Genomic DNA, 22666 nt, shown 5'->3' on the forward strand with positions numbered 1-22666 from the left:
CCCCCCAAAATTAGCAACAGGTACTCCCCTATATTTATGTGTTTTGGCTACCAATACATAAATTTTTTCCCTAAACATGTCTTCAAAAATACCACTGAAAGTAACCAAAAAGTCTCTTTTAGTATTTTTTGATACTTAAAATCTTAGTCAAAATTTTTCCACAAAGAAAAGGGTATCAACATGCACAAAAATTCAAAATACACAGTAATAAATTTTTAAAAAGTTGTTGTTCAGTCACTAAGCTGTGTCTGACTCTTTACAATTCCATGGACTGCAGCATACCAGGCTCCTCTGTCTTCCACTATCTCCCAGACCTTGCTCAAGTTCATGTCCATTGAGTTAGTGATATACGAAGAATATAATTCCATAATTAATCACTAATAACATAGGAAAACCATATAAAGTTATCTCAACATAACTGAAAATAGGAAGTGAGAAAAAAAGACCTATGTACTCAGATTTTTTATGAGGATATGGGAAACCAATCCACCAAATCTCAAGGATTTCCATTAATATAAAATGTCTGGTTTTCTACTGTCCATCAAAAATGTGAGAAGATGAATCCTAATCTCTCTTGGAACCCAGCTGCTCTGACCATTTCATAGAATATTTCTGACTGATTCTTTATAAACACCAGGAGAAATAAATGCAGAATATCTAAAGATAATAAATTTCAATACAGTTTTTTCTAAAAATGTGATTCAATGAAAAGGATTACAATAAAGTCAACAATTTTGACAGCAAAGCCCTGGACACTGTTTTGTATTTTCAAATCTTATAAGGCATATAAATGCAGATTAAATCTGAAAATAGTCTTCTGAAACTGTGGGAGATTAATAATCCACTTGTAAAACTTCCATGATGGGAGTAGGGTGGGGGGGAGGCTCAAGGAGGGGTTATATGTATACTGTAGCTGATTCATTCGTTGTACAGCTAAAACCAATGCAACGTTACAAAGCAATTATCCTCCAATTAAACACAAATTAAACAAAAATAATGTTACCCACAGTAACATTTTAATAAATCATATACAATACTAAAATATTTTCAGATTAATTTATGCCTGGAATTTGTTTTAAAGTACTGGAGTGGGGGACTTTCCTGGTGGTCCAGTGGGTAAGACTCCATGCTGCCACTGCAAGGAGCATGGGTTTGATTCCTGGTCATGGTACTAAGATCCCAGATGCTGCACACTGTGGCCAAAAAAATAAATGAATAAACAAACAAACAAATGAATAACAAAAAAATATTGGGGGTGTGGGGCAAAAAAAAAAAGCCACAAGGCTAGCTGCTGCTGCCCCAGGACCAGTTGTACAGTCAGTTCCAAGCACTGGCTATTTCAGATAGCTGGGGCTCAACTCTGCTGCTTAAACAGCCTCAGATTCCCACCTAACCTCTTCTGCTTGGGAGATCTTTAGGACTCAGGCTTGGCCCCTTGTCAAATCTGGACAAATTCCTGTGCTCCCTTTTTGAGATGAACCATTTTACAGCAGTGACTCCTGGTGTGCAGACTCTCAACATTCACCCAATCCGCTATGTCACCAAATTCTCCCACTTTCCAGTCTGTCTGGTCCACTTAACACTCAAGTGTTGCTGAAACAGGTGTTTCAGATGGGAACAGTATTTACTGAGCAGGCACTTTCTGCATGTAACCTGTAAGCCTCATGATAAAACTTTAGCTGCAGTAGGGATCATCATATTCAGAACCCCCAATCAAGACCTAGCACACTCAAAACTCCCACACAAACACATAGGCAGTTCTCACACTAATGATTTAGCTTTTAAAAAAAGAGGTGCTGAAATTCTAATTAAAATACACATATTAAGATGGATATTTTTCATTAGGATACAAGTATTATAACAGTATAAAGATATACTTTTCTACCACCTCTGTCTCTTTCAGTTAAAAGAACAGAATACTTTCACTGGGGTCCTAAAGATAAAAATGAATTTCTTTGGGAAGTTCCTGATTTTTATCTACAAGGAGACCTAGGATCATTTGACTAACTTTTCTGCCTTTTACGTAGAGAGAGACAGTAAGCCTACTGGGTGAGGGCTCACTCTGAAGACAGCCTGCCTGGGCTCAAAGCCATGACCTCACCCCTTATTGTGACCCAATCTTTCTGTGTTCCAATATCCTACATCTTCACATCTGTAAGTGTTGCTGTGAGAATTAAACTAGCAAATGTATATGAAATACTTAGAATAGTGCCTAGCTCATAGTAACTACTATGTGTTTGCCATCATTATTATTAAAGACCAAAATGTAGAAGAAACACAGGCAAAATACTCTCACATAAATTATAGCAATATATTTTTTGGATCTCTCTCCTAAAGCAAAGGAAACAAAAGCAAAAATAAACAAATGAGACCTAATTAAACTAAAAGCTTTTGTACAGCAAACCACTGACAAAATGAAAAGAAAACCCTTTAAATGGGAGAAAACATTTACAAATAATATGAACTAATATATATATCCAAAATAGATAGACAGTTCACACAACTCAATATATATTAAAAAAAAAAAACCCTATTAGAAAATGGGCAGAAGACCATTTTTCCAAAATAGACACACACATGGCCAACATGAAAAAGTTTTAACATCATTAATCACTAGAGAATTGCAAATCAAAACCACAACGAGGTATTCTCACACCAGCTAGAATGGCTATCATCAAAAAGAACACAAATAACAAATGCTGGCAAGGATGTGGAAAAAAAGGAACCCTTGTGTAATCCATTGGTGGGTATGTAAATTTGTGCAGCCACTGTACAGTATGGAGGTTCCCCAAAAACCAAAAATTAGAACTATCATATGATCAACAATTCTACTCCTGGGTATATATCTGAAGAAAATGAAAATATTTCTTTGAAAAGATAAATGTGCCCCAATGTTCAGTGCAGAATTATTTACAACAGCCAAGATATGGAAGCAACCTAAGCGTCCGTCAACAGATGAACAGATAAAGATGTGGGGTGTATATACACACCCCCATATACAATGAAATACTATACTCAGTCATTAAAAACAAATGAAATTTTTCCATCTCCAACAACACAGACAGACTTGGAAAGCATTATGTACTAAGGTTAGAGTTTTTTGGAAGATGCGAGAGTGGTAAATGACTAAGTGCCTGATAAGCATTCTTAGCCAGAAGATATCAATGTTAAGTGTGTGTATCTCATTAAAGCCCTTATAGGCTCAGGACTCAGGAGGCACCAAGTATTAGAGAAGGGAAAAGGGACATATCATACATGGTAAGTTCAGGGCTAACAACAGAAGTCTGGTCAGCAAGCTTAAGTCCCTAGTTCGTGAAAGCCCTGAGAAAACTCCTAACCCTCCCACAAAAACAATGCATTCTCTGAAGAAAGGGGCTCAAAAAGCTCTAGATATTAGGTCCAGCAGAAGGCAATTAATAAATGCTGAGGAATTCAATGAAAGTCTGTTTTTTTTTAAGTCAATGATTTAATTGATTTTAACATAAGTTCTGTATTATCAAAATACAAATGGAGGTGGCTTCTGGTATTAAAACAGAGATAACAGCAAAATTCAAAATTATTAGGCTAGAACCTAATATTGAGAATCATAGCACAAATTAAGCATTATTTTAGTTCGGAGACTCCTAGGAGACAAGACCAAAATGGAAATAGTAGGTTAAATTGTTCTCTTGGTTTAATAGAAAGAATGCAATTTTATTAGCAGAAATTTTTCTTGCATTGAATCCTAAGTGGACTTTTTAAATGTAGTTACTTTTAGAAATAAGAAGACAGAGCTTAGTTCAAACACTGTTTGGTAGAAAATAGTCAATTGTCTTTCAATTGACCATTTCTTTCCCTCACCTTAATAAATGCCAAGAGCACATTTCCTGTGTATGCATGCATAGTCGCTAAGTCCTGTCTGCTTCTTTGAGATCCCTCCAGGCTCCTCTGTTCATGGGATTTTCCAGGCAAGAGAACTGGAGTGGGTTGCCATTTCCTCCTCCAGAGAGTCTGTTTTTTTGAATGACAACTGCTCCAAAGACAAGAATTAGAGAGTTTTTCTTTGGTCACCACCAAATTCCCAGAAAATACTCGAGGATACTGCCAGTACCTGAGGGGTTCTCCAGGGAATAAGCTGATCTATTTACTCTACCATAACCTCTCTACTAGTTGAGAGACCCTATTCATGCAGAGCTTCCCACCAACTTCTTATTACCATAGTCTTAACACAAACGAGTAGCCAAGGCTCAATTTGATTTTGGTGAAGTGTTCAACACATAAGAGAGAAAGCAAAGAAATCCAGGGGAAACAGACATGGCAGAGGACAGAAGATAAAAATAAAACACCCCCAAAACAAGAAATAAATATAGTATATCTATGAAGCAAGAAAAAATAGGGGATAAGAAAGAACTTAGGAAAAAAAATGTGATGAAGTCAAGAAACAGCATCTGGAAGTAGACAATAAAGAGATAGAAAATGAAATGAAAAAGATAACAAATTTAAGCCAAAAGTTCTAAACCCCACTAAGCAGGAATTTTTGGGGGAGCAGGGGAGGAACAGATCACTGAGGAAATGGAGGGGAGAAAACGATCAAAGAATGCAAAATTCCAGCACTGACAGATGTGAGTCTTCAGACTAAAATGGCCCCCCACTTTCCAACTCAATACAAAGGGTTAAAAAAAAAAAAGATTCATACCAAGGCAGTGAAATATCAAAACATGAGGAATAAAGAGATGTTTTACAGAGAACAATAGGCCATATATATTGGAACAGGAAGTAGAATCACATCACCCTTCTCAAAAGAAATACTGAATGCTTGAAGGCTGCTAAATAGTTGACAAATTCTGAGCAGAATTCTCAGAGATTTTCAACCTTGAATTTTATACTAACTGAACTATTATTATTAAGGAAAAGTAGAGACAAAACTTTTTAAGACACATAATGGCTCAAGAAACATCTATTCTCCGTATCCTTTCCTAAGAACCTCTTAGAGAAATGCTCTAACAAAACAAAGGAAAAAAAAAATCACAACATGGACTGCTGGATATAGGGGACAACTGGAAGTTCCAAGGTTCAACAGACTGGAACGCAACCTGCACAGACAGAGCAGAATAATGTAAGGTTGAGTGGGTGGTGGTGGTTAAAAAACAAAAACAGAGTAAAATATCTGTTGAGCACGAAAATTTTAGAATAAAAGACTGATGAGATTACGACAGATCTACAGGAAAAAATTAAGGCTAAGGACATTTAAAAGAGGAGAAAAACTGAAGCAATCATTAATGCCAGGAAAAATGAAAAAACTTTATAGTAACTTAATTATACTTTATTACCTCACCCAGCAGTGAAAATAGTTACATGAGTGTAACAATGTAAACTGATTTTACTAAAAACTGGGAAAAAAAAAATCACAGAGGGATTGGATATGTGATAAAGTAAGTATGATAAAAATATTAACTGTATAAACTAGGTGGGGGGCGCACATGAGTTCTCACTGGAAATTTCTTTTACCTTTCTGTAGGCTTAAATATTTCATAACTATGTCAAGAAATTTACAGGAAGTATCAGGAGGAAGGGAAATTGAAATGTTATGGTGTAAGTTAAATTTAAATCCTAATTCTACCAAAACAAGGGTTAATATCTAAAACTGATAAACCAAGAAATATTGATAGCAGTATATAGATATTACTTTAAAATATAAAAGGAAGTGAAGAACTGGAAAGTGGGTGCTTCTGTGGCAGGTGACAGTTTCTTATGCTAAGGCTTTTCGAACAATTTGTTATTTTAAAACGTATATATGTATTACATGACTAAAACGGATTTTTTTTTTAAAATGCAAGGTAGATAATAATACAAGAGGTAAGGAATCAGCAAAAACTGTGACAGTGGTGCCTGAATGATAAAAGTTGGGAGAATATGCAGCAGAGGAACAACTATCTTCCTTTGAAGCTAAAAGGGTATCGCATTACAAGAGGAAACATTTTTTAAGTCTCTAGTTATACCAAGGATACGAATCTAACTCATCACCCAAACTGATACAATTCTGAGAATAAAAAGGTATGCCATTAATTACACAGGGATAACAGGTAGACAGTTTCAGAAAAGGCAAGACTTATGATCACACTAAGTACAGCGTCCATAAAAATCTCTTCAAACCAAGATGGGGATGTATAAAAGCTCAAAAATCAAATTATCAGCATTTAATGAGGGCCTACTACATGCCAGGCACTGCACTTGTAACAGTGGCAAAAAAATAAACAAAAATGAGTTAAGACAGAATAAACGAATCTCAACCTGCCCAGGTATTTACTTCTATCTAGCCTTCCTCTTTACTGAAGAAACCAAAGCACTATTTAAACCTTTCTCTAGTTCACTCCAGAGATAAGTGAGCAACTGAGATAGGTAGAAGCAAACTGTCATCTTGTTAAAAGCAGTATGAAAATTGCCCATATTTCAAAGAACCTTCCTAAGCCACAAAAGTCACTGCCTAGTCTTACAGAGCAATCCAGAACAAGAACTTGTCCACAACAAAAGTCAGCAAAGAGCCAGAAATCACCACTCAAGAGAAACACTGATGCTATAGGTTATTAGTTTTCTCCATAGGCACAAACTTCCTCTTCGAGGCTGGGGCCACTCAGCTCCCCAGTCCTGATGGGTAGTGTAGTGCCACATGAATGAATGCAATGGATCAGCATTCCATTGGAAAACAGCTACCATTCTGATTTTTTAAATGGAATTCTTCTGGGTTAAAAGGCAGATGACTGAAGTCAAGGTTCACACACAGCAGCATGTCCCAACAGTTAGGTCCCAAATGAGTTACAGGTATGCATGGGTACAATCTCCCCTCAGTTCTCAAAGCAGCTGGGATCCCAGGATAGTGGGTAACCTCCCCACCTGTACCCCCATGAAGTACTAATCCTATCACTTGGTTAGAAACAATCACAGTCATGAAAAGACTGGCAAGCTCTGAATAAGGACCCAGTAAGTATAAGAAGACAGGGGAGAAGCTCATGCTCACCACCCAGGGTCACTACCTAGGGGTCTCTACTGCAGAGACAGAAAGGTGCTGCAAACTCTTCCCGCTGTAGCAGTTCTCATCAAAAAAAAAAAAGCCCATTATCTTATCCCTGAAATAACACTATTCACTCAGGTATAAGGTTTAAGGTTTGAAAAATTTCTACTCAAAAAAGGAAGTGTGTGATAATCCAACTCTTTTCGGGACATAATTAAACTGTAATTAAGAGATATATCTTATTCACAATAGCCTCACAAAATGTACCTTAAAATCAACTTGCAGATAAATGAGATGAGGAAACACATTAGTTCCTACTCTTATTTTAAAAAAGAAAAAAAAATAGCCTTTTCATGCTCTACAACTCTAGGTAGTTGTGTGAACAGCACTGGAGTTACAAGAAGCAACCACACCATTCTGTAAGGCTAATGCTTTAAGGGTATTTAAAACTTACAAGTGGGTGCGGAGTCTGAACTAGTTTTTAGTTCATTTTTGTCTTTGAAGATGGGAGTGGACAACACAAGTTTTGGGATTTCTATAGTTAACTACAAGTTATTATTATTTCAAGGCCAATTTTCTTACTCAAAAAAGGAATAAGTGTAGAAAAGCAAATATAGCTTGCCCCTGTGTATTTCACTATTTTCCTGCTGCACCTAAGAGGATAAGCAACCAGAACTTATTCTGGAAACTACGATCGTTAGTTAAGCAGGTCGGGATCAAAGTGCTGTAACCTAGAAGACAATGCATAAAGCAATTCGACAGGCGGGGTCTAAGCACAGTTATTAAAACTCACAGTTATAACAAGGCAGGAAGTCTATTCAAATAAGATTTTTCATAATGACATGACATAAATTTTGCTAAGTACATTTTTATACTGGCTTGTAACTTTGTAAGATCAGGATCTTATCATTTAACATGCTCCTTTCAAACGATAGAAGGGCCAAGATAAATTTTAGCATTTGAGAAACAAACAAAAAAATAGGGCCAATAACTTAACTTTCATGGATTTAAAGACTGTCATCGACATTGAGTTTACCAATGGGTCTTTAGGCCTCAAGTATTTCCCTAGTACATGCTTTGCATTTATCTACCATGTATGGGAACTTTGAGCTCTAAATTAATTTTAGCTTCAAAGAATGGTCTAGATAGGGTTATTTGATCAACTTCTGAATCACTGGGACTAGAAACAACCACTATAGCAAAGGTGTGTGACTGGGGGGGGGGGGGGGAGGTCTATGAGTGGAAGAGCAGGCATTTGATAATTACTCACATCATAGTACTTATTAATCTTCAGGAAATATCTGGGCATTTAGAAAAGTATTTTTAACATGGATTACGTTCAAACTTTAAAACATGACAGTGAGAGAACTTATAAAAACATCTGGTAGAAATTAACCAATAAAATTTTTAAAAATAAATTTATTTCAGCTTTTGTCTAGCATAGTCCTTAGTTGTGCTTATAAAATGCATAAAACCCATTTTATTTTCAATCATCTAATCCATTTATGCCCAAAAGATAAAACTTGCACAGGAACCTTTAGTATGAATGGTAGGCAAATGATCAATTTTACTAGCTTAGTTTTTAGTAGATCAGTTTCAAAGGCAATTTACAATGCTGAAGTCAGAACTGATCATTTTTGTCAGGATGCTCTCCAGGTTTTAAAAAGCCCTCTTTAGCGTTATCTTCCCTGAATGACAACAGTTCAGAGGTCATACTTCAGCTGGATAGCTCAGAAGACACCACAGGATGCAATCAAATGTTTGAACTGATAAATTACCATCACAAAAATAAAATTTTAATTGCGGACTTTTTCAAGTAATCAAAAATGCCCAATCCTTAGACTAGAAACGGTAACAGCTCTTTTTCTAAACACGTGCCCTGGATCCTCAACCACGGAGAAAACTAATAAGGTTTTAAGCATCACATCGTTTTTCTGCATTACCAAAACCTGCAGGTTTTCAGCGTTAGATTTCTGTGTTACCCACGGCAGGGCCTAGAACAGGAGGCGGTTGCGCGTGAGCAGTATGTCTTTTTTTAACTCCAGCAAGAGCAACGCAAATCGTAAACGCCAAGAGCCCGATTCTCATCCTTCTGGCCCCTCCATCCATCCTTGACGAAATGGTTGTAATTCTGGCGGGACCTGGGGCACAACACTCTGGTTCTGGAAGGACAGAGCGAGTGCGTGGGTGTGTATGAACACTGGAGGAGGGGGCAGCAAGACGTGATCACGGAGTGGGAGGGAAGAATGATGATGCCTCTTCTAGGGCGGGAAGAAACTACGAGAGGTGGCTGTTATGCATGACGGGGGCAGGCACGCGGGGAAGATGGTGGTGGCCGCAGGGTAAGGTGATTACGGGGGGGATTCCCTGCTACAGGGTGGCGCTTGGGGTCGTCTACGGTGAATGATCCTGGAGCAACTAAATGGGCACGACCCTGAACCCGGGAATTCCTGACGGAAAGAGGAAAAAAGGCGCCGAGAAACGGGGTTATTATGGGATGGCAAAGGGGGGCTCCCTGGGGAAATTACGGGATCTATCTCACCCTCCAATTGCTGTACAGTCTCTTCACTCGTCGATAATAAGCGTCTTTGTCGAGAGTTACAGCCATAGCCACAGACGCCGCTTCTCCTCGGGTTCCGAGAATCACGCGAGGTCCCGGCTCCGCCACCCTCTCTCGGCCCCGGAATCCCGCACTCTCCCAGTGACCCGGAAGTATCGACCTCAAAGATGCCCTTTCCGCTTCCGGGTCCCGGCAGCGGTCGGAATTATTTTTTTAAAAAATCCTTCCTCCGGAGGTTAGGGGGAGGAGAGGAAGGAAGAGTGGGGAAAGCAACAAAACATGCAACGCAAAAAGAGCCCAGATTTTCGCGGGGTTTTCTTGTCAATTTAGCAACAGCCGCACGCGAGTCGACGTCATCACGTGATGCTCTGCCCCCGCCCTTACTCTGCCCGGGGCCGAGGTCTCCAGGAACGCCGATTCCGTGTCGAGGCGGCGGCGGCGGCGGCGGCGGCGGCGGCTGCGGCTGGACACTGAGGAGGCGGGAGTCCTGACGTGCCGGCCCCGCCCCATACAAACTGCCGCGCGCGGGTGCAATGGCCCCACCCATAGTCAAAGGAAGGGGAAACGGAGAGCGGGATCTGGGGTGGGAGTGGGAAGCCTACAGCATAACTGGATTTCTCTCTCTCCTAGAAAATGTGGGGAAGCAAAATCCTCTGCCGCTCCAGGCCTGGAAGGATCCTCCGTGATAGGACGCTGGGTTAGGGGCTCCAGGCAGACAGGGAGCTCAAGCCGGTAAGAGGGAGCACATCCTGCGGATAAACTGAACTTAGGCAGGCGCCACGGGGGAAGGACTTCGCCTTTGAAAGGGAAATTAAATGCCCAGGCTTCATTTGAGCGCTAGGACGGTAGGGGAGGGGTCGTAGGAAACAAATGCGAGCTCATGCCGTGACAGCATCCTTCCAGTCAGCCAGTCCCCTTGCCACAGTTCATGAAGTGACACCATTTTTACGCCTTCCCCGAAACAATTTCAGTTAATTCAAAACAAAATGTACGTGGGTCTTGATGGAAATTCTTCTTTCTCATCTCTTCGAGAACTTGGGATTTTGAATCTGGGAACATTTTGCCTACTATTTTAGCTTAGATAATTTGGCAAGGTGGAAAGCCTATGCTTATGTACAAGCTTTTCACGGAGTAAGGATGACTTGTCTGCCCTATCCAAGGTAACTTCACACATTAACAGTAAGGAACTTTAAGAAAGTGGTGTTGAAATTACCCATCATGAACATCAACTGGTAATATTTATATTGGGTTTGAGCAAATATAGAACGAGGGAAGAGTGGGAAAGGATTAACTTAAATTTATTAATGCCAAGGGGAAGGAAGGTAACAGTTCCTGACCCTCCAGCTGTATCCACAGTTCGGTCAGGAACAGGCTCTGCCAGAGGCTAGTGCCAGCGCTACATAGTCTGTGGTTAATGGAGGTGTCTAGGGAGGGGTGAGCACGTTGGCTGCTCTAGTCTCCTTTCCTTCCCCAGAACCGAGGAAGTAATCATGTATTATTTTAGGAGTTCCCCTACCCACCCAATCCTCTCAAATTTGGAAGCAATCAGGTACAAGTGTTCTTTTTCCTTTTCACCTCCTGGAGTCCTGGGTCTCCCCACATCTCCCCTGCCCCTCCCACTTTTCCATAGTCCAAGGGCCAGAGTAAATGAAATACAGCAGCCACCCAAGCAATGGGGACCATGCTGGGTCTTCAGTCATCAGCATCTTCGCTGGAGTCTGAGTTGGCTGGCATCATAGGATCATCAATGAGTGAGAAGTCCCTTTCTGAGCTATCATAGCCCTGAGATAAATCATCATCATCATCTTCATCCTCATCGTCCTCATCCTCCTCAGGTTGCAGTGGTGGCAACCTCAAGGCAGTAGCAGAGGTGGTAGTGGCTGGTGAAGAAGGGTAGCCAGTGGCTCTCAGGCCTGGATGGTGATGGTGGTGATGGTGGGGGTGGGGGTGGTGGTGGTGGTGATGAAGCATGGTGCTGGAGTCTACATGAGGGGATGATGCTGCACCACCCATCACAAACGGCATAAAAGGCAAAGATGCAGAAGTGGCACTGCTGTGACCCAGAGATGACACAGATTGCAGGCCACTACTGCTGTGCTGGAAGGTATTATGCAGAGACAGGGACCCAGTGCCTCCACCCTGCATGAGGGCCATCATCTTAGAAAGGTCTGGTCGCGTCCTACGGGCCCGCTTCTTGCTGCTGTCTGGTGCAATAGGCCCTGGCAAAACCCGGTTCAACACAGTTTCAGCATGATGACCCTGGGAAGAAGGAACAGAAGATAGTAAAAGGAAGAAAAAACAAAACAGAAGTCAACAGAGTCCTAGCTTGCAAATGCTTTTTCATTGAACTACCTTTAGGAGGGGCAAAGTAAGTATAGTCCAATCAGACTTACTGGTAATGGAGACGAGGTAAAGCTGGATGTAGCAGGTTGAAACATTATGATGCTGAAGCTAAACGCAAAGATTTGACACTAACACTTATCTGAACCAGAGCTTTGATTTTTTCCCCACGACTACACTATACCTTTACTCTAGCCAACCGTTTCAAAATTGCTTATTTTTGTTAATAAGAAGCCTGAGTAAGACAATGAATGAATCAGTACTTATACAGTATGCTCTCCTGATGGCGGATTGTTCACCTGATCTTACCATGTGAAAAACAGTACAACCATACTGACATAATCAATATTATCCTTCATTATTGCATCAGAATGGGGTAAACTCAAGAGAGACCAGATTAAGAGTCCAGATGTACAGAACACCAAAAAGACTACAGGATAGCTCCTTAGAAAATTTACTGAAATAATTTTTTTCCTCAGTAAACTTACATATCTGCTGAATTTTGAATTGCTTCATGTAAATGAGCTCACAATAAATTCTGGTTAAATTCACGGAAGTTGGAACATTATTAGACTGAGTAAACTGGCATTAAACTCAGACAGTTACAAACATCTCAATACTTAATTTTTTAGGCTTTTAAAATGTAACTATAATAACTACCAGGGTTTCCCTGGTAGCTCAGATGGTAAATAATCTGCCTGCAATGCAGGAGACCCAGGTTCGATCCCCTGGGTCAGGAAGAACCCCCGGAGAAGAGAATGGCAACCCACTCCAGTATTTCTGCCTGGAAAACCCCAATGGACAGAGGAGCCTAGTGGGCCAGTCCATGGGGTCAAAGAGAGTTGGATACAACTGAACAACTAATATACTTTCACATAATAGCACCAAATCACATTAGGATGCAATAATAATACAATGCTAGATACATGATCAATTCTCCAATGAGAATATTGTACTAATCACATTATAATTTTCTGTGATTTGCTATGATCTTTTTCTTTCTTAGAGTTAACTGATTATAAAGAAGAGCAAAAGTACTTGAGGCAAAAATAGGTAATCCAGGAGAAAAAGCCTTCTTTACCGGCTGCTCTATAATGTTAAATTCAACACAGAGATGGTATCAGCCTTCTTGCCATCAGCCTCCCATATCAACCACTCTGCTTATCATACCCTTGGGCCCATGGAGGATAAGAGAGAAAAATAAAACATTCTTCCATGGCAACAATATTTGTATGAAACAACTTTCACCCAGTATAAAAACAATACATCTTATAAATTCACCTCACAAATAAATATTATCTTATGGGCAAAATAATGCTTCAGAATTTGTTAAATGCAAATGATAGATATTTTTCATTTGGAAATTTTGTTAAAAGATAAACCATGTGGTTTTATATATATATATATATACACACACACACACATACACATGTATGTAGAAGATCAAAAGGGGAATGATTAGATAAAGTGAATATACAAAGTATTAATCCATTTAAATGTTTACCAAACCCTGATTTATATGTTTATATTTACACAACTATTGTCCAAAGTAAGGGAAACATAGCCAAGGGAAACTTTTGCAGTTATATTTTGATGGAAAGGATTATGGGTTCTTAATCTACCAAATCTATAACCATATAAAAGTATAAGTACACTTGCAAATCATGGAATAACATAATGACCAAAATTGTTGTTATAAACTATAGAAAATGATTTCCTATCTTTTTCCATTACTGGCATATTATTAATGATTCTCAACATCTGTGTTGAGAAGCCTATTAAAACATGGCTGTTTTAATAGGTTCCAAATCACTTCTTGAGGGAGGCTGTGCTGTGCAGCTTTGCAGGTTCCCTCATCAGGGATTGAACCCCAGGCCCTCAGCAGTGAAAGCACAGAGTCCTAACCACTAGACTGCTAGAGAATTTCCCAAATCACTTCTAAAATATAAAACTTTTAAGAGATTATCTGCTCCCAAACCTTTAATTTTTCAGGATATACAAATTGAAAAAGTTATAAGGATTTGCCCAAAAGCCCTTAGTCATAGAAAAGCAGGATAAAGCACTGAATTTTCTAACATGTCTTACTAATTCTTACATTTTAATATGCTTGAAGTGCTAAAGCTAGCTTTTAGAATTTCATGCTCTTCTAGAGATGAGGACAGGACTATAAAAATATCAATAAAAATATTATGGCTTCTTTGTGAACTGAGGATAAATTTTCTCAAACATACAGGGGAAAAAAAGATAAACAACATTAAATAATTTCTCTAGTCATATCTAGCCTGGGAACAGAGTGGTAATATCTCAGTTTCACTCACCTTTTTTCCATTTCTAGAGTTAGCTGTCTGTACTGGTTCTATTCCCAAACAGTTCAATTCTGCCTTATTATTTTTTTTATACCTCTGCCATTTCTGTTTTCTGCGATCCTCCATATACTATAAGAGAAAAGTTGCAGTTATCCTACAAGAATAAAACTTCTCTGGAGTAATTATTAAGGTACTAGTGTCTATTCTGACCATAATGCTTATTGTGTGAATAAAGGATTAATCCTAGTGGAAAACTGCCATTAAGCAGACTTCTCCAAAAAAATTAGGTGTGATTATATACTAGCTCAGTGCCTAGCATTTAGTTTAACAAGTACTGGAACATTATTTTGATCCTCATAACGACTCTGTGAAATAGGAAGACTGAATATAATTACTCTTATTTTGCCGATGCAGAAACAATGACATAATATGGCATGCTTCTTCCCTCTCACACAGCTTAAATATCAAGGGAACGACTTTAAATCTAGCTGGATGGAACTGCCACTCACCGCTAGAAATCGGGGATCGACAGCGAACTCTGGATGACCCTGTAACCACATCTCCAGTTCAGCCCGGCGAGGGGCATCCTCACCCACGAGCAAAGTACCATCCACCTTATTGATGACAGGGATCCGGGTCTCCAGGTCCACATCAAGGTGATTAGGCTCTTCCATGCACTCCACCTCCAGCTGCAAACCCAGAATCCACCCCCATGAGCACATACTCTTATGAGTAGGGAGGGAGGGGGAGCAGAGCCAATGGTAGCCAGAAAATAGTATCTTCTACTCCCTCAATCCCAACTGCCTTCATCAGTTACTGGGAACAGAAAGATTTTATCTAATCATCATGTTAAAGACTTTCTCTACCACTTACCTCAACTAGCTTCTTTCTGTTCCCTTTCTTCTTATGAAAAAGAGGATGTCCATCTCCCATTACTCCATTAGCCATCAACTTGTGCTTTTGGAATGTTAACTTCAATCCTTCCTCCTAGAAAGACACCCGACCCATCCAAGATGTCACATAGCATGTTTTTAAAACAAAGATTAACTTTAGAGGGAATTAAGTAAAGGTCATCCTCTGGTTCAGTGATGGTGAGAAAAAAGGCCATCTGACTAATGGGTGCAAACTAGAAATACAATAAGACTTATATATTTTTCCTTAGAAAGACTTCATTTCTTGACTCAGTGCCCCTCAGGTTGATTTAAGAGAAGTAGAATTTATCTCAGTAACACCCAATGCAGGGAAAAATCCCCTACCTGGTGTCTCAGAATTAGCATGGCAACTCATCACAGGGGCAAAATCCTGATATTCCTGTCATGTAACTAAAACATTTTTCTTGTTGAATACTTAATAACCATCTACTAGGGTTCATTAGGGAAGAGCATCAGGAAAAATAAAATTTCCATCCATTTCCCAAACAATACTGATTTAATTTCAGTAGGAATAATTTCTTTTCATTTTTAATAAGGCCCATAACACTTTAGTATCATTTTAATAGCTTTTCCATAATTTGATTTCAATTTTTAAAAACTAGGTTTCTAGGGTCTACAAGCAAGCCACTCAAAAGAACACTTTTAATCTAGCCACTAGGAGATACAAGGGCTTCCCTGGTAGCTCAGCTGGTAAAGAATCTGCCTACAATGCAGGAGACCCTGGTTGGATTCCTGGGTTGGAAAGATCCACTGTAGAAGGGATAGGCTACCCACTCCAGTATTCTTGGGACTTCCCTGGTGGCTCAGATGGTAAATCTCCCTGCAATGTGGGAGACCTGGGTTCAATCCCTGGGTTGGGAAGATCCCCTGGAGGAGGGCATGGCAACCCACTCCAGTACTCTTGCCTGGAGAATCCCCATGGACAGAGGAGCCTGGTGGGCTACAGTCTATGGGGTCACAAAGAGTCGGAGACAACTGAGTGACTAAGCATTCACAGGAGTCAACTCAAGTCGACAAAAAATCCCTTCCTTTACTTTAGTGACTTTTCCTCAACGGATCTTTGTGAGCTCTAATTTCATTTTTCTCTTCTGATTTTTAAGGTTAGCTGACCAAATGAGCTTAATATTAATGTTATGTTCATAAAACTAGTTAAGAAGAATTACAGCCTCCTTCCTCACTTCCCAGTGCCTAAATGCTCAGCTTACATCTTTGATCTGAACTGTAAACTCCTTCTCATCCATGCCTCGGCGAAGTTTGGTGAACTGAGCTGCTGCTGTGGTGACTGCAGACACTTCCTCCTCTGCCATGGAAGCTGCGCTGCTACTTCGTGGTGTGGGGACTGGAGAGTCACCATATTCTCCTGGAGTCAATGAGGGACTGTCCAGCAAGTGGTTGCCTGGCCCCAAAATTCCTCCTGTTACCATTTCCTGGCTCCGGCGATTAGAAGGCCACTTCCCTGAGAGTACAGCCTGGCAGACGAGGTCAATACGGTTTATCAGGACACGATCCTGAGTGGGGGAAAAAGAAATCAATTAGTCATGTGATCCTGTGACAAGTAATTGCACCATCATTAAGATAAGTAAAAATTATATGTCAAAAATGAGTGAGGTAAGAGTAACAGAACCCAAAGTCGACGGGTAAGAGCTTCATGAAAAAACATGTACCACTAAACATAATCGAAGAGACCTACTTGTTCTCTGTATATGTCACTCTTTTTAGAATTTTATTTTTCATTGGAGGATAATGACTTTATAGTATTGTGACGGTTTCTGCCATACATCAACAAGAATCAGCCACAGGCATATGTCCCCTCCGGCTTAAATTGCCTTCCCACCTCCCGCCCCGCTCTACCCATCTAGGTTGTCACAGAGCACTGGCTTTGTGTTTCCTGAATCATACAGCAAATTCCCACTGGCTTTCTGTTTTACAGTAATGTACATTAACTAGTGTTTCAACACTAGTCTCTCAAGTCATCCCATTCTCTCCCTTCCTGTGACCAAAAGTCTGTTCTTCATGTCTGTGTCTTCATTGCTGCACTGCAAATTCATTAGTTCCATCTTTCTAGATTCCATATATATGTGTTAATATATGGCATTTGTCTTTCTCTGATTTAGTTCACTTTGTACAATAGGCTCTAGGTTCATCCACCTCATTAGAAATGACTGAACTCTTGTTCCTTTTTATGGATGAGTAATATTCCATTGTATATACGCAGCACAACGTCTGTATCCATTCATCTGTTGGTGGACATCTAGGTTGCTTCCATGTCCTAGCTATTGTAAATAGTGCTGCAATGAACATTAGGATACATGTGTCTTTTTTCAGTTATGGTTTCCTGAGAGAATATGCCCAGTAGTGGGATTGCTGGGTCATATGGTAGTTTTAATCCTAGTTTTTTAAAGAATCTCCATACTATTCTCCATAGTGGCTGTATCACACTATATTTTCAGACTCAACATGTCCAGTAATGAGGCTGTTACCTTGGGCCACTCAGAAGCTCTCTGTCTTTCTTGTAGCAGCAGCAGCTCAGGGGTCATTTGTTCTCCATCTTCATTTGGGAATCCATCTTGGGACATAGGAAGGGACAGGAGACTCTCTTCATCATAGAGCTTTGAGCGGGACTGGTCAGCAGCTAGGGATCGATCACACAGAACATGTAAGCAAAGGTGGAGAATAAAGTTACACAGGAATGGTATTGTATAGACTTTGAATAAAGGCCCTAAGAGTAACAGATCTCTATTAGATCTGATATTCTATCAAATTAAAATCTGAATCTTAGAAAATGCATTTAGAAAAGAAGGGAAATGCAGAGGGGGGGGGAATGGGGAAGACGGCCAACAGCCTGTCACATGCACTCACTCAGCTTCTCTTCCTTCTCGTCCTCACTCTCATCAGTGCTGGAGCTGGAGCTGGATGAGGATGAGGAAGAAGAGGATGATGGTGACAGCTTGCTCAAGTCCAACTCAGAGTCTGAATCATCCTCATCCTCCAGTTTGACTGGTGGAACACTTCGGGAGACCAGAGGGGTAGTATCAGAGGGGGCTACTCGCATCTCATAGTCTTGTGGGGTTGGTCGGCTCCTGGCCACCACCTCATGCTCTAGCTTTAAAGTCAGACTCTCCAGACTGGGGACCTGGGCAGCTGTCTCCTCAGGTGGCTTTTCAACAGGAGCATCTGGGCGCAGGGGCAGTGGTGAGGCAGTGCGCGAGGTGTACTGCTGGTGGAGCAGTGGAGTAGAGCAGCGTGACAGGGATGGAGCTGGTGCTCCTGCCTGATGGTTCTGCATATAATTCATACGGGCAGCCAGGAAAGAAAAGTCTGGGTCCTGCATGATGTTGCAGTCTGTTTGGCTCACCCCGTGGCGGGCTGCCCCTCGTAGAAGCTCCCCGTCATGCCGAATGGGCTCCCACCACTTGGGCAATTCAGGACCTGGAGGCTGACATAATGCCAGCCGATCTTCCAAAAGAGGGTGGCATAAAACTTGTTCCCGTAAGCGCCGAAGCAATTCAATACGGTAGAGAGTCCGTGAGGCCCTTTCCTCAGTGATGGGCTCAATAAACAGATTAGGGTCCGGGGGTTCTGCAGGAGATAAGGGTAGAAGAAGAAATGAACTAAGAGCTGGTTCTGTCACAATCCATGCCCACTCACTCAAGATCTTCAGTCTTGCTTACCATCTCCAGCTGCCGGGGGAAGGCGGCACACTTGGCGGCACATGGCCACAAAGCCATGGAAATATTTGGTAAGGCTTTCATCTGTTTTTTTGTCCAGTCGGGCAAAAGTACGGAAGCGATCCCAATGGAACTGCATGGTATCAGGGTCATACTCCACACCAAAGGTAGAAACCACTCGATAGAAATCAGTTTGCTCACGCCTTGTCCATCTACAAAGGGAAGACGAATAAGGCAATAGTGGTCAGAACCCAGGGACTGGTTACTTCTTAGTATGGCGTGGAATATTTGAACACACTAAAAATGAAAGTTGGCAGGGAAGTGGGGGGTGGGGGGGGGGGTGGGCAGGGAGCCCCCAAAGAGCAGAAGAGGTAGTTTGTAACAAGGAATAATTTAAGAATTAGCAAGCTAAGGGGGAAAATGATGCAAAAAACTCAATGAGGATGACTATGTACAAGACCTTCCCAGGAGTTACGGTTAAGTATGGTTTTACAGGGGTTAAGTATGGGTTGCAGGTGTATAACAAAGGCCAAAGAAGTGGTCCCTCTGTGAAAAGTGAAAGTATTAGTTGCTCAGTCATATCCAACTCTTTGCAACCCCATAGACTGTAGCCCTCCATGCTCCTCTGTCCATGGAATTCTCCAGACAAGAATACTGGAATGGGTAGCCATTCCCTTCTCCAGGGGATCTTCCTGACTCAGGGATCAAACCCAGGTCTCCTGCATTGTGGGATGCCATAATCCTTCCTAAGATGCTTTTCAATACAGGGCCCATAGTTGAAGAGAAGTTTACAGCTTAGTCCAAATTCCCAGCCACATTTTACCGTTGCTGTTTCTCCCGCCGTGCAATTTCTTTTAGCTTGAAGGCTGCCTCACAACGTCGCCTTCTCCGATCCCCACGTTCTGCAGCCTCGATCTTCATCTGTTCTCTCTTATAGCTGCGCTGATAGGCTGTTACTAGGCGCCGAAGCCTAGCTGTCAAAGCAGAGCCTGGAGGCCAGAATAGATGGCCTGGCTGTTGGGTCACCTGGGCTGTGGGAAGCAAAGTAAAATAAACAATAAGTACAGGAAAGATAGTAGAGATAATACGGGTATTTCAACCCACCCAGAGGCAAAGCTCTCAGAAATCCCAGTAAAGGAGAGAATTCGGTCAATTTCCCAATTCCACCAACCCATACAAGTTGACTTAGAAATTTACCTTCATCTCCATCTATCACTGAGATCTCCTCATCCATCATCATCAAGGGATCACCCTAGAGAAGGAGATCCACCCCGCAGGATGGAGAGGGGAGGAAAAGGGGGTAAAATTGGCACTCTCAAATCACTTGTGTGTGTGTCCTTTTATGGCATCAAGATATTTTTTAATGAAAGGAACCCTCACAGAAAACTGAAAGCAATCAACTAAAAGAATAAGAAAGTATAACCTGCAAAGTTAGTTCTTATAAATGTCTTGAAGACAGTGAGACTCAGGAATTAAATAGTCCAATAATATAGTTCTTTGTCCAGCTTAGGTCCCACCTCCTCCAAAAATTCATCCCTGACCTCCCCTAGCTGGTGTTACAATCCTTTCCATTAATACTTTATATTCTTGAATGGTACTTTTCATTTTTTATTATAAATTAATCAGTATACTTCATGATTCAGGGAATTGGAAAATACTGTTAAGTAATACAGAAAAGCTAGACTCAAATGAAAATTCCTCACCTCATCATCTTGGTCCTTTGGGGGTCCCTGGAGTGGTTTGTATTCCGGATCTTCACAATCTTTATCAAAGTCAACCCTAAAATTATCGAGGTATGAGAAAATGACAAAATTGAGTTCTAAACTGCTTGATTTTATTTTTTTTATTTATTTTTTCTTTTTTTTTCTGCTTGATTTTAAAATGAAACAGCACATTTCCTTTTTCTTAATAGCTTTTTATTATTTAACCCATTTTCCCCCTCTGTCCCAACTAGTATCTACTTTTATTATTTCATTGGAATGAATGATCTATGCCTGCTTATTTTTACTACTTTGCTCTACTGAGCAAAAGGATATTACATGATTTGCAATAAAGAAATCTAATTTCCTCTGTGGGTCCTACACTAGGCAAACTGAGGCTGTGATCACTGAAGAAAAATCTTTCAATAATAAGGGACTAGGAGGGTATTCATGAACTAAGTCAAATATTTCACATGCCCCTCAGGTCTCCACATGAGAAGTTTTGTTAAACTCACTGGCACCCAAACCAGGGCAATACTGCCCTAGCTGGTGGCTCAGTATTAGCATGGCAACTCATCACTGAGGCATGGACTCAGGCAAAGTAAACACCTTTATGTGTCAGCTGACACTGGAAAATGATAGGCTAAGGCTAAAGTTTCCTGAGGATCTATCACACAGGTGGTAGGGGACTGTTGCATGGCTACCATCTTTCAAGAGAAGCAGTTACCCTCTCCGCTACTGTAGCTGAAAGCACTGCACAGAAAACTGAAGAGAAGATCAAATAAGCCATTTGGGAGTAATTTTCCCCCGTAGTTGCACTGTATGACAATGTATGGTTTCAGGCCAATTTATGGAGACCTTTCTGCTGGTCACACTGTTTGTTAAGAATTTATCATTTGTGAGTATAACCACCATTAGGAATCCCAATGGATTCAGTCAAGGCTAGAGTTATGTCATCTCTTAGCACAAGCAACAAATATCCTTTGTAATGCAGATACAGCTTTAACAGAACTAAACATCAATGCTTACCCTTCCACTATGTCAGAAAAATTATCTAACACGCGATGCTCTGCTGCAATGGCTTTGTCATCTGGTCGGCCAGCCTTTTCCAGGAAGCATAAGGCTGGGTCTGCCCTCATAGTATTATATTTTTCATAGCCTTGAAGAGAAAGAGCCATAATTAAAGAAAATCAGACTCATTTTGCTTTTACGCTTACTTCATATGCTGCTGGAATAAAAATGTGGGCTACTTTGCTCATAGTGTAAAGTACTCTGAAAATGTTAATTTGGACAGCTGTTGGGTTATATTAAGATATTTAATATTTCCACTCCAATTCAGAGTTATAAAGAGTTTTATCACTAGTTACCAAAAATAGGAATTTAATCAGTGTGTATAGAGAATGGTGACAGATTTACATAGCCATTTAACGGGTAATTTAAAAAAAAAAAAAACAGGTAATTTTTCATCATCATTCTTACTACATAGGTGAGGAAATTTTTAAAGTCCAATAATTTAGAGCTAGGTAATACACTTTCAAATAAAGGATAAGAAATTTGTACCTGCAAACAGGTACTCTGAATGGTGGATGAATGATGAACGTACTTCAGGATATTTGGACTCTTCTAAAGCCTCTGCACCTCACAAGTAAATCTAACACTACAAATGCTCACAGTTTTTCTCATCCAATTAAACTTGTCAAAAATGTGAATTAAGTGCCATTACTTTTATTTTATAGAAGTAAACAGAAAAGTATATTAAAAAAGAAATAATCTTCTGATTCACTAAGTCACTAGGCTAGAAGTTAGCACTTACTGCTTTTTATGTGTGGAATTTGTGATTAGGGAAGATTGAAAAGGGAGTCTTCTCCCTTTTTCTACTCTACTTCAAGCCAGTTTTTTCTACTGGCCTAAAAAAATTTTTTTTTTTTAATTTTTCTTTCACTCAAGCATGGCTATTCACACCTATGTAAGAGTGAGTGCTGAATATTTAGACAAACAAGATGCTATAGAAACAGAACATTTTCAGCAAGGCACAGGAAAGCTATGCAAAGTAAACATGTTTATTATTAACAAGAGTAGACATGTATCATCTCCCCCGATTGCAAACCTTAACTTAGATACCACTGCATACAGACTGGTAGTAACTGATTAATCACAGAACAGATGGAAGAC

At 40.4% G+C, this 22666-nt stretch overlaps 2 protein-coding genes and 1 long non-coding RNA gene across 9 annotated transcripts in view; 1 reads left to right on the forward strand and 2 right to left on the reverse strand.

The window, feature by feature from the left end:
* SUPT16H (SPT16 homolog, facilitates chromatin remodeling subunit) overlaps window positions 1-10148 on the reverse strand; it is a 35677-nt gene extending 25529 nt beyond the window's left edge. Inside the window, exon 1 of the mRNA XM_005685363.3 lies at window positions 9531-10148. Within this exon, the coding sequence (XP_005685420.3) occupies window positions 9531-9596 (66 nt within the window). The 5' untranslated portion in view covers window positions 9597-10148. The remainder of the gene's footprint in view (window positions 1-9530) is intronic.
* Window positions 8871-14738, forward strand: LOC108637002. The gene is made up of 3 exons (XR_001918731.1): window positions 8871-9330; window positions 10179-10280; window positions 14651-14738. It is a non-coding gene; the product is annotated as an uncharacterized LOC108637002 (long non-coding RNA).
* Window positions 10825-22666, reverse strand: part of CHD8 (chromodomain helicase DNA binding protein 8) — a 56905-nt gene continuing 45063 nt past the window's right edge. For 4 of the 7 annotated variants that reach the window (XM_005685367.3, XM_013966922.2, XM_018054552.1 and 1 more), the window contains exons 27-38: window positions 21524-21653; window positions 20498-20573; window positions 19992-20046; window positions 19618-19825; window positions 18798-19006; window positions 17986-18705; window positions 17607-17758; window positions 16332-16634; window positions 15068-15181; window positions 14704-14883; window positions 14207-14323; window positions 10825-11807 (exon numbers count right to left, since the gene is read on the reverse strand). In XM_005685367.3, the coding sequence (XP_005685424.1) occupies window positions 11241-11807; window positions 14207-14323; window positions 14704-14883; window positions 15068-15181; window positions 16332-16634; window positions 17607-17758; window positions 17986-18705; window positions 18798-19006; window positions 19618-19825; window positions 19992-20046; window positions 20498-20573; window positions 21524-21653 (2831 nt within the window). In that variant the 3' untranslated portion in view covers window positions 10825-11240. The remainder of the gene's footprint in view (window positions 11808-14206; window positions 14324-14703; window positions 14884-15067; window positions 15182-16331; window positions 16635-17606; window positions 17759-17985; window positions 18706-18797; window positions 19007-19617; window positions 19826-19991; window positions 20047-20497; window positions 20574-21523; window positions 21654-22666) is intronic. The other 3 variants (XM_005685365.3, XM_018054553.1, XM_005685366.3) reach the window with 2 other exon arrangements.

Source organism: Capra hircus, chromosome 10 (genome assembly GCF_001704415.2).
Source record: "Capra hircus breed San Clemente chromosome 10, ASM170441v1, whole genome shotgun sequence".
NCBI classification, from domain to species: Eukaryota; Metazoa; Chordata; class Mammalia; order Artiodactyla; family Bovidae; genus Capra; species Capra hircus.